The 10,234-nt window shown below is 42.5% G+C and overlaps 1 protein-coding gene across 2 annotated transcripts in view; it reads left to right on the top strand.

Annotated features, from left to right (window-relative positions):
• Pdzk1 (PDZ domain containing 1) overlaps positions 1-10,234 on the top strand; it is a 35,857-nt gene that overhangs the window by 23,343 nt on the left and 2,280 nt on the right. For both annotated transcript variants that reach the window (XM_029560870.1, XM_008827577.3), the window contains 3 exons: positions 2,513-2,708; positions 5,333-5,529; positions 9,816-10,037. In XM_029560870.1, the coding sequence (XP_029416730.1) occupies positions 2,513-2,708; positions 5,333-5,529; positions 9,816-10,037 (615 nt within the window). The remainder of the gene's footprint in view (positions 1-2,512; positions 2,709-5,332; positions 5,530-9,815; positions 10,038-10,234) is intronic.

Genomic DNA, 10,234 nt, shown 5'->3' with positions numbered 1-10,234 from the left:
GTATTACTGTTTCAATTTCCTTATGTGTTATGGGTCTGTTTAAGCTGTTTATCTCTTTTCGGTTTTGTTTTAGATATCTGTCTATTCCTTTTAGGTTTTCCAACTTAGTACATTAAAGTATTCACATTTAATGTTCCGGATCTTTTTGGTGTCTGTTGTGATATTTCCCCTTTCATCTCTGATTTTGTTGATTTGGAATGCTCTTTCTTTCTTTTGGTTAACTAGGCTAGCGGTCTGTCAATCTTGTTTTTGTTTTCAAAGAATCAGCTCTTGGAATTATTGATTATTTGTATTGTTTTCTTTGCTTCAATTTCATTGATTTCTGCCCTGATTTTTGTTATTTCTTCTTGTCTGCAGGGTTTGTGTTTTGTTTGCTGTTGCTTTTCAAGTGTATTGAGTTGCAGTGTTAAGTCATTTATTTGTGTTCTTTCCGTTTTTTTGATGTAGGCACTTAGAGCTATAAACTTCCCTCTAAGAACGGCTTTCAGCGTGTCCCAGAGGTTTTGTTGTGTTGTATTGTCCTTTTCATTTAATTCCAGGAATACTTTTATTTCTTAATTTCTCTTTTGACCCAGCCATCATTCAGGAGTGTGTTGTTTAATCTCCATGAGTTCCTGTAGTGACTAGGGCTTCTTCTGGTGTTGACTTTAAGCTTTATTACATTGTGGTCTGATACAATACATGGAATTATTTCAATTTTTTTGTGTTTGTTGAGGTTTGTTTTGTACCTCAGTATTTGATCAATTTTGGAGAAAGTTCCATGGGGCGCTGAAAAGAAAGAATATTCTTTGGTGCTTGGGTGGAATATTCAGAAGATGTCTGTTAGGTCCACTTGATGTGTGGTATTGTTTAGTTCAGACGTCTCTCTGTTTATTCTTTGTCCAGTTGACCTGTCTAATGGAGGTATTGTTTTGATGAAGTTGGGCGCACCAGAGTTTGGTGAATATATGTTCATGATTGTAATATCTTCTTGATTCATTGTTCCTTTGATCAGAATGAAGTGGCCCTCTTTGTCTCTTCTGATTAGTTTTAGTTTAAAGTCTATTTTTCAGATATTATCAATGCTATGCCTGCTTTTTTCTTAGTGCCATTTACTTGGTATATTTTTTCTATCCTTTCACTTTGAGATAGTGTCTGTCCTTGAAAGTGAGATGAGTTTCTTGCAGACAACAAAAAGATGGGTTTTGTTTCTTAATCCAATGTGGGTGATGGGTTGTGGGCAATGGGTTGTGGGCGATGGGTTGTGGGTGATGGGCTGTGGGTGAGTGTGCAGTGAGAGGAATGTCCATCTAGTTTGTTGCGTCTTTATATATGAAGGTGCACATGTCACTGTGGTGAGGCAGGGCCTCACTGGTTCTGGAATGTAGCCTTTGCTGATGTTCCATCTAGAGCTTGAAAGGACCATTCACCTGATCTTTTGGATCTTATTTGTATGGTAGTGCCCCTTCCCCTATCAGTTTCACTTTCTGCAACTTTAGTTACCTGTATTTAATCCCAGTCTGAAAGAAATAAATGGAAAATTCTATAAGTTTGTTTTTTTTTTTTTGTTTTTGTTTTTTTTTTTGGTCTTTTTTTTTTTTTCTTTTGAGACAGGGTCTCCCCGTAGCCCCAGCTGGTCTGGAACTCACTATGTAGACCAGACTGGCCTTGAACTCAGAGATCTACTTGCCTGTGCCCTGTGAGTGCTGGGATTAAAGGTGTGTGCTACTGCCTGGCACTTCCTAAGTTTTAAATAACGACTACTACAGTATATTGTTAAAATCACCTTCTTTATTTAGTCCCTCACTGTGTCTAACTTGTGAACTAAACTGTATCATAGATGCGTATGGGGAAGAAACAACAGTGTAAATAGGGCTTACTTAGTACCCTTTGCCATTTGCAGATGGTTAGTTACTGTGAGTGGTAAGTGTAGTACACAAAAATGGATGTCCTAGATAGAGGCGCATCTCACCTCCTGGGATGGTTGTGTGGGATGGCAAGCAATGTCATCACTCCTCTCAAAACAGTATGTAATCCAAAACTCATGAATAATTTCTGGTCTCTATTAAGTGTTTCCAAACTGAGGACAGCTACAGGTAACAACCCAGTGGGGAATTGTGGGTTGGGGGGAGGGATATCAGAAGGCATTCAGTACACTGACCCCTGAGGCTGTCCTTTGAGTCAGCTGGAACCTTTAAATCGATCTCTTTTCTTCATGGAATGATTTTCCAAAGTGGACCTGCACTCTTTTCTGAAATCGCACAATGGCATTCACCTGCATGCCTTTCTGGGTTCTGTGGATTCCTGCTCCCACTTGAGTTCAGTTAGCATCTGTGTGGGGGAAGTCAGATGCTTTCCTATAAAAGTAGAGATAGAGTGATGTCACTTAGGCTGTAGAAAGGCCTTACACTCAGGCCAGGTATCCATGGCTTCCTGCTGAATAGACTGTAAGCCTCTATACAGCAGCCTTTGCTAAACTCTAGCGTCCTCTGTGGAGGTTGCTTCTGCTCCTCATCTGTGTATGTTGCTGCAGGTAAAGAAGTCAGGAAGCAGCCTCATGTTCCTCCTTGTGGACAAAGAAACTGACAAGCGCTACAACGAACAGAAGATACAGTTCAAGAGGGAAACAGCCAGTCTGAAACTGCTGCCCCACCAGCCCCGGGTGGTGACCATAAAGAAGGGAAGCAATGGCTATGGCTTCTATCTGAGGGCAGGCTCTGAACAGAGAGGTGAGCTACCAGCACAGCAGGAAAGCCGTGAGTCCTGCATCCCAGTCCGACTCCAGAGTTCCATCAAGCCACCTCCACTCCTGACACAGGAGGGACGAGTAGGGAACTAGGAAGCAGAGCTGGATCAGTGCCCAGGCCTGATGTTGGAGGTCCAGGCTCCATAGTTGAATGTTTAGGCAGAATTTAGGATCTGGGCAGACATATGCTAGTAAATCACCTCTCTGAAAAAAATCAGAATTTGAAACATTTGCTGATTTTTTTTTTGTGGTGTTAATATCCTGACTTCAAGCTAGCCAATACAATGACCTTGAACATAAAACTGGACAGTTGCCTAGAACTGGCAGTTGTGAACCCATGTGAGCAGCTGCAGCACACCACTGGGTCCAAGGCAAAGGTGCAGGTCAGGATCTGGGACTCGAACAGAACCAGGAATCTTTCTGCTTCCTTGTAACTCAACAGGAGAACTAAAGGTCTCCAAGGGGTACAGATGACATAAAAGACTGTCAGTTCAGGTCCCACACAATGTTATTCACACATTGTTTGCTTATATTAACTCATCAACTTGTTCACATTATACAAAACACCCTCCATACCTTTAAGGTATCAATGAATCCATCAAATTATCCAGAAGAAATAAGATACAGAGATTGATCAACGATAATGATAAATACCTTAGTAAAGGGGCAGATAGTGCTGATACTCCAAGGTCAGAGCAAGCTTTCCTTACTCAGAAGGAACCAGATGAACACATAGGGAGTTGGCACTTGACCTTAAGCTTTATAGAATGTCTAGAATTTGGAAAAGTGTATGGAACAAGTGCTAAGGGAGGTCATCTCAGGAACATAGGAGTCATGTGAACAAAGCGAGGAGACATGGGTACAGTTTGGCATCTGGCATGTAAGAATCCAAGTGAGAACTGCAGGGTGGAGGGATGAGGAGGGACCTCTGACAGGTGGAGCTCGGACTTGGTCCTGTAGTCAATAGAGAAAAGCCTCTTGAGCAATGTGAGGGTGAAGAAAAATGTTAAGCCTCTGATACCTTGGAGGCTCTGCTGATCTCAGTTACTCCTAACAATTCTGCAAGAATTGCTGAAATTGGGAGCTTAAAGAAGATGCAGTAATTGTGTAAGTTTAACTGGCTTATAGCTGGGATCAAATGCAGAGCTGGTTAGTTCCAAAGTCCACACTTGTTGCAAATCACTGGGAGTGGCTTAGCAGACATGCATCTAGATGGACCTGAAAGAGATCATAGGGGAAAGACGGGGGTACTGGGCGAGCAGTTTCTAAGGTAGTGTAGGCAGGATTCTAGGCAGAACCCAGCATACACTGCATTCAGGATAGACTAGGTCTGGAAAAGAACAAAGTATAAAGGTAACATTGAAAGACATGACAACTGACCAGCTATGGGACATGGATACAGAAGAATCAATTGCTATGTTTTGGTGACTAGGGGGGATGATGCTCTACTGACAGGTGACCAAGATGCAGTGCTTTGGGATGGGGAATGGGTAGAGATGACTTTGAGTTTGAATCTATTACATTTGGGAGAATCTGAATCCCTTGTTGCAGGTACATAGCAACTAGCTAGAAGAGTGAAACCGGTGTTTGTTAATAATAGTAAGGAACAGAAAACAAAACAAAACTATGAGAGATCTGGAAGCATCTGATGAAGACAGCCTGTCAGAAAAGCTAAAGACACTGTTAAGGCCCAAAAATACATTTGCAATCTAATATGCCCAGTTACTACTGTAACCAGTCTGTCAGGGATGAAGATGTTTAAGAGAGATTTGTGTCCCTCACATTGAAACAATGAACGTCAAGAAACTAGAATTTCCCCAAGAATCTCATGCTAGGAGAAGAGAAAGTCTAAAGACTGGGCCAGCCAGAAGGGAAACTTTTCTCCTAGGAAGAGAGTTGTAACTTATGAGATCACTTTACAGGAGAGGAAATAATGGGTCAGTGGTGGGCAGGACCTGAAGATAGACTTGAGGGGGGGCACTGGATCTCTTTTGTTCCTCTTACCGTTGTGGCCACGTTGACTCAATCTCCTTTTTCTACTTTTCACAATTAATTTGGCTGTCTTAATTGGCTTATGGAAGGATAGGTGGCCAAGCCTAGCTTGTTGGGGCACAGGACATGACCCCCAAGTCTAGAAACACTGCTAAAATGGCCAGCATGGTTTCCAAAGATATACAGCCTTTCATTGTGTTCTGTCTCCTGTTCTTGCCTTTTGAGGCAGGGTCTCACTGTTTGGTGAGACCAACCTTGAATTTGAGATCTTCCCACTTCCATGACCCTAGTACTGGCCCTTTCCCTTTTATGGCTTAGCTGCTATGTCCACTGATTTCCTAGAAACTTGCTGACCCTTAAATGCTTAGCTTATTTTACTAAAAGTGCCTTACATTTACTTTTGACAAAGAAATGGTTCTCAATCTCTTAAGACCCTTTGATTGTTAGTGGCTGGAACAGTCTAGAGAGGGTGTTTTGTAGGCTCCCGGGATGCAGTGGGAGGGGGGAGTAGTTGTACTCTAGGCTATTTCCTTGGGGCCTTGAACACCAGCAGAAATTTCAGAGTTTATATGTTTGGAGGCTTTCCTGGTAATTTTCTTTCTGGGGGGAGGGTAGGTCAAACAATCAAGGACATAGAATCCGGAAGCCCAGCAGAGGCAGCTGGCTTGAAGAACGACGATTTGGTAGTTGCTGTTAATGGCGAGTCTGTGGAAACCCTTGATCATGACAGCGTGGTGGAAATGATTAAAAAGGGTGGTGACCAGACTACACTGTTGGTGGTAGACAAAGAGACAGATAACATATACAGACTGGTAAGTGATACAAATAATGCATAGCTTCATATATTAAGGCTGCTCATTCATTCACTCATGCCCTCAAACTCTGGGCTGAGCTACTGCTTTGTTTTTCAGCCTAGAAGGGGCATAATCATTAAAGTCAAATGATGGCTCAAATCAGTAGTGATAGGAAAATGGTAATTGAGTTTTTAAATTCCTGGACTAAAGGCTTTGAGAAAATTTGTAATAAGCTATGGAGAACAGGAGGTGGGAACTAGACAGAGGTGGTCATAGTTTCTCTATGTAGAGGATAGATGGATTTAATTTTAATTAAAATTTAGATTTATGTATATATGTATGAGTCTCCCTGTGTGTATATGCACATGCATGTTGTTGCCCACAGAGGCCAGAAGAGGGCATCAGTTCCTCTGGAGCTGGAGTTAAGTTGCTGTGAGCCACCCAATGTGGCTGGGGACCCAACTATGGTCCTGTGCAAGAGCAGTAAGCACTCCTAACTGTTGAGCCATTTTTTCCAGCCCTGATAAGTGAATTTTAAATTGTTGATCAGCAAATTCCATAAATTGTGTAAAAGTCTAGAAGATTATTAAAGTTTGTTGTCCTTAATAAAAATACAGTAGACTCACCAAGATTGAATTGTATCAAAGTAACCATATTTCCTCTTAACCATATCAGCTGCCATGTGTTAAGTTTTTAGAAAAGATTTTAGTTTAAGAAAATTAAATTTTATGTGTATGAGTGTTTTGCCTGCATGTGTGTAAGTGTACCATGTGTGTGCAATGCCCATGGAGGCCAGAAGAGGGTGTTGCGTTTCCTGGATGTTGGTGTTGGAGTTGCAGATAGTTGTGAACTGCCCAATGTGGGTGGTGGGAATTGAACTCAGGGCCTCTGCAAGAGCAGTATGTGCTCTTAGCCACTGACCCATCCCTTCAGTCCCAATATTAAGATTTTATATTTTATCACAAGAATTGAGATTCAGTCCAGCTCAACAGATATCTGGGGGCCTAAGTACCATCTGCTTTGCTAGATGTTGGTGATAGGGATGAATAAGATAATGGTTCTCCTGTGTGTGATGTTCATTGACAAGCATCTCAAGGTACTTGCTACAGAGGGAGGTGTAGTGTGGGTGGGGACACTGGCCCCTTTTTACAGATTAGCAAGTGGAAGCTTAGAGACTACGTGATTTGCTGAGGCTGCCTTGCTTAGGGGAGACTGAAGTCAGTATTTGAACCCAAGCTCTTGGACTCAATTCATCAGACCACACATGTTCTCACACATTTTGATTAGATCTTTCCTAGATAATTTTGGTCAATGAGGTTAATGAATTAGGTAGAAAAAAATGGAATTTTAGGTAGTTTAACAGCCATAACTAGAGAATCTTTGACACTGGAACACCACCAACTCGAACTTGTTCCTATCTTAGTTTATTAAATTTGGATTGAGACATGGAATGCAAATTTAATGTATTTTCCTAGGATTTAAAGGAATGATGGGTAATTGACAGGAGGATGTAACCAACATTCAAAATATCCAGGGCCGAGGGAGATAGCTCAGTCAGTAAGGTACTTGCCAAGGCAAGCATGGAGATCTGAGTTTGATCCCCTTGTAAAAAGCCAGGTATGGTGGTGCAAGCTTGTGGTCCCAGTGCTGGGGAGAATCCCCAGGGTTTGCTGGCCAATTAGCCTAGCCTGATGGGAGCTCCAGGCCAATGAGAGACCCAAAAAAGGCAAGGTGGACAGCTCATGAGGGATGTCATCCAAGGTTTTCCTCTGCACACATGCACACAAGTGGACTTGCACACACATGAATGTATGCACATGTGCACACTCACAAATATCTAATCGGGATAGAAAGAATAAAAACTAGTAAGCTTAAGTAGGAATGATTTAAAGTACTAAGCTAATTTGAAAGTAACTGTATAAATATGAAATGTTGAACAGATCTGATACTCCATAAAGCTGCCCCCACCCAAAAGAGGTGATGGAAGGTCACATTAACTGGCTTCTAGAAGTAATCACATTACGGTATTGAGTTGGTCATACCAACCTTGGAATGATTAGTAACAGAATCCCGGTGAAGTTATCTTCTCTGTGCCTCACTTTCCTTGGTAGTTAGAATGGTGTGAAGGGTAGTGAGATTACATTAGCATTTAGAGCACATTGGTATCCCGCCCCCCGACCATTTGTTGAATTAATATTGTGTTTGGTTCTGAGAATCCCACTTTGATACAGGCCTGTGAAAAAAAGGTAAGCAGTGGAAGGGGTTCTGGAAGGCACTGAGGGTTTCGCTTGAAGCAGAGTAACTTCCAAGGTGAGAAGGGCATCCTTAAGAATTGGAAAAGCTGGCAGACAGTTGTCCGTTTCAAATAAACCTCCTCACTTTTTGAAAGACAAGAATTATTAGAAACACTATTGCCTGTAAGGAGCAGATGATATGGGGAGCTATTTTTGGCTTAAGAACATTTACTGCTGGAAACGGGACACGTGATTTCTGCAACACTGGCTTTCCTTTTTCCTTCGCTTTCTGAAAGCCCCTGCTTTTGTTCTTGTAGACTCTGACTCTGGCATTTCCTCAATCCCTTGAAACATGACGAAATGCTCACAGAATGTTGTAACTATAATTTTTCTGGTTTTGTTAATGTGAGAGGGGCGCCTGCCCCACTTTCCAAAGTAGGCTGTGTAGGATGGCATGATGCGGATCAGTGAATGAATCAAGCATCTTTAACAGCTCCCGACACTTACTAGGTTACAAACATTCAAAAGAATGAATAAAAACCTCACTGCGTCAACTTTAATGGCAGTGGGCTTTGCCTCGAGAGAAGCTGCTAGTGTCCAACACAGCTGATATGCCTTCTGGGTAGAGAAGTGAACCACTCTGAGGACATTTTCAAGAGCCTCCAGTGTGGAACATTCATAAGCATCTCTGAAAGCGCAGCAGTTGACTGAACTGCACAGTAGTTTGGATGTTTTGTGCTGCTGCTACTCTCAGAAAGGAAAGTGATGTGGTCTTGTGGTTAGTAAGACAGACTCCAATCAGAGGACCCCAAATCTAATTTTAGCTAAGCTGCTGCAGTGTCGTTTGAGGTGGCACACACGGTGTTCGCCATCACTTGATCTCTGCATTGCCTAACAAATGTCCTGGACACCTGTTGACCTCAATTTAACTGCCGATCCAGATTGATACTACACCTAAATGTAGCCCCCTAACTCAAAATCCTCAGCCAGCTAAGGTCTTAACTTTATTTAAAAAATTAGGGATGGGGCGATAGCTCAGTTGGTAGAGTGTTTGCCTCACAAGCATGAGAACCCGATGACCTGAATTGATCCCTAGGACCATGTTGAAATGCTAGGTGTGGTGGCATGTACTTGTAGCCCCAGTGGTGGGCAGGCAGAGAAAGGCAGATCCCTGGGGCTCACTGGCCAGCCAGCCTAAACTTACTTGGTGAGCTCCAGGCCATTGAGAGACCATGTCTCAAAAGACATGGACAGCATTCCTGAGGCTGACTTCTGAGGCTGTCCTCTGGTCTCCACATGCACACACCAGTATCAACACAGACACAAACATACACATGCATAAGAACAAAAAAAAATCAGTTACATTTCCTGTTTTGTATTCAAGACCACTATGCTTTCTTCAATGGTTGGGAGTGAGATGGACTAGAAGTATTTAAAGATAAGCTTAGCATGGGGGAAGTATCAGCTAACCAGTACAAAGGTAAATTAAGCTGAGCATGAGATCCCAGCACTGGGAGATGGCAAGTCGTCAGGGGCTGGAATCAACTTGCTACTGTGTGTATCCACATCTCTCATTTCTGGTGTGTAGGAATTTTTCTTTTCTGATGTTTTTGAGTCTTCAGTTAGTGATAAAACATGTCTTAAATTTCCTTAATGTGTTTAAGGGGCTCTGAAGACCATCTTGCTGAAGGGGAGGGGAAGCACAATCTACTTGCCTGAGATGTTGGGCTAGCTCCTCGGATTTGTCTCAAGGGAGGCTGCAGACCAAGTGCTCAGTACTTCCTATCATGGAGTCAAACTAGCAATTCTGTTAGACATCCTTCTGGATCCTGGTATAGAACTCTATACTACTTTCATTTTATTTATTTTTAAAGCTTATTTTGAGACAGGGTTTCACTATGTAGCCCTGGCTGGCCTGGAATTCACTATGTAGACCAGGTTGGAGTAGTAGAGCTTTATAACCTACAATTGAGGAGGAGCGGAACAGTCACCACACTCTGGGTATTAAAACTTCACGTTTAATAAAGTATAATTATTCGTACTTGTATTTTTTCCCTTTATTTTCAAAAGGCTCGTTTTTCTCCACTTCTCTACTGTCAAAGTCAAGAACTGCCTAATGGATCTGTCAGGGAGGCTCCAGCTCCTGTTCCTGTCCTGGGCATCTCAAGTTCAGATACTACCGAGGAAGTGGTGGATCATAAGCCTAAACTCTGCAGGCTGGTAAAAGGGGAAGATGGCTACGGTTTTCACTTAAATGCGATTCGGGGTCAGCCAGGCTCCTTTGCCAAACAGGTATGGTAACCTGGTTCCAGCAGTCCATCCAACTCAGCCATCAAATCAAACCATGAGTTGGCTTGACTCTACTTGGCAGTTACACTATTGATTGTTTCTTTGCATTTGTCACAGTGTCCTTACCCTGTAGGGACTTCAAGTCCCTACCCTGTAGGGACTCTCAAGCTGGGATCCTAGGACGGGAATCTATGAAATCT

Source organism: Nannospalax galili, unplaced genomic scaffold, assembly GCF_000622305.1.
Source record: "Nannospalax galili isolate Female #2095 unplaced genomic scaffold, S.galili_v1.0 scaffold693, whole genome shotgun sequence".
Lineage (NCBI taxonomy): Eukaryota > Metazoa > Chordata > Mammalia > Rodentia > Spalacidae > Nannospalax > Nannospalax galili.
Note: the sequence above shows the minus strand (reverse complement) of the source record. Positions and strands in the feature narration are given on the sequence as shown.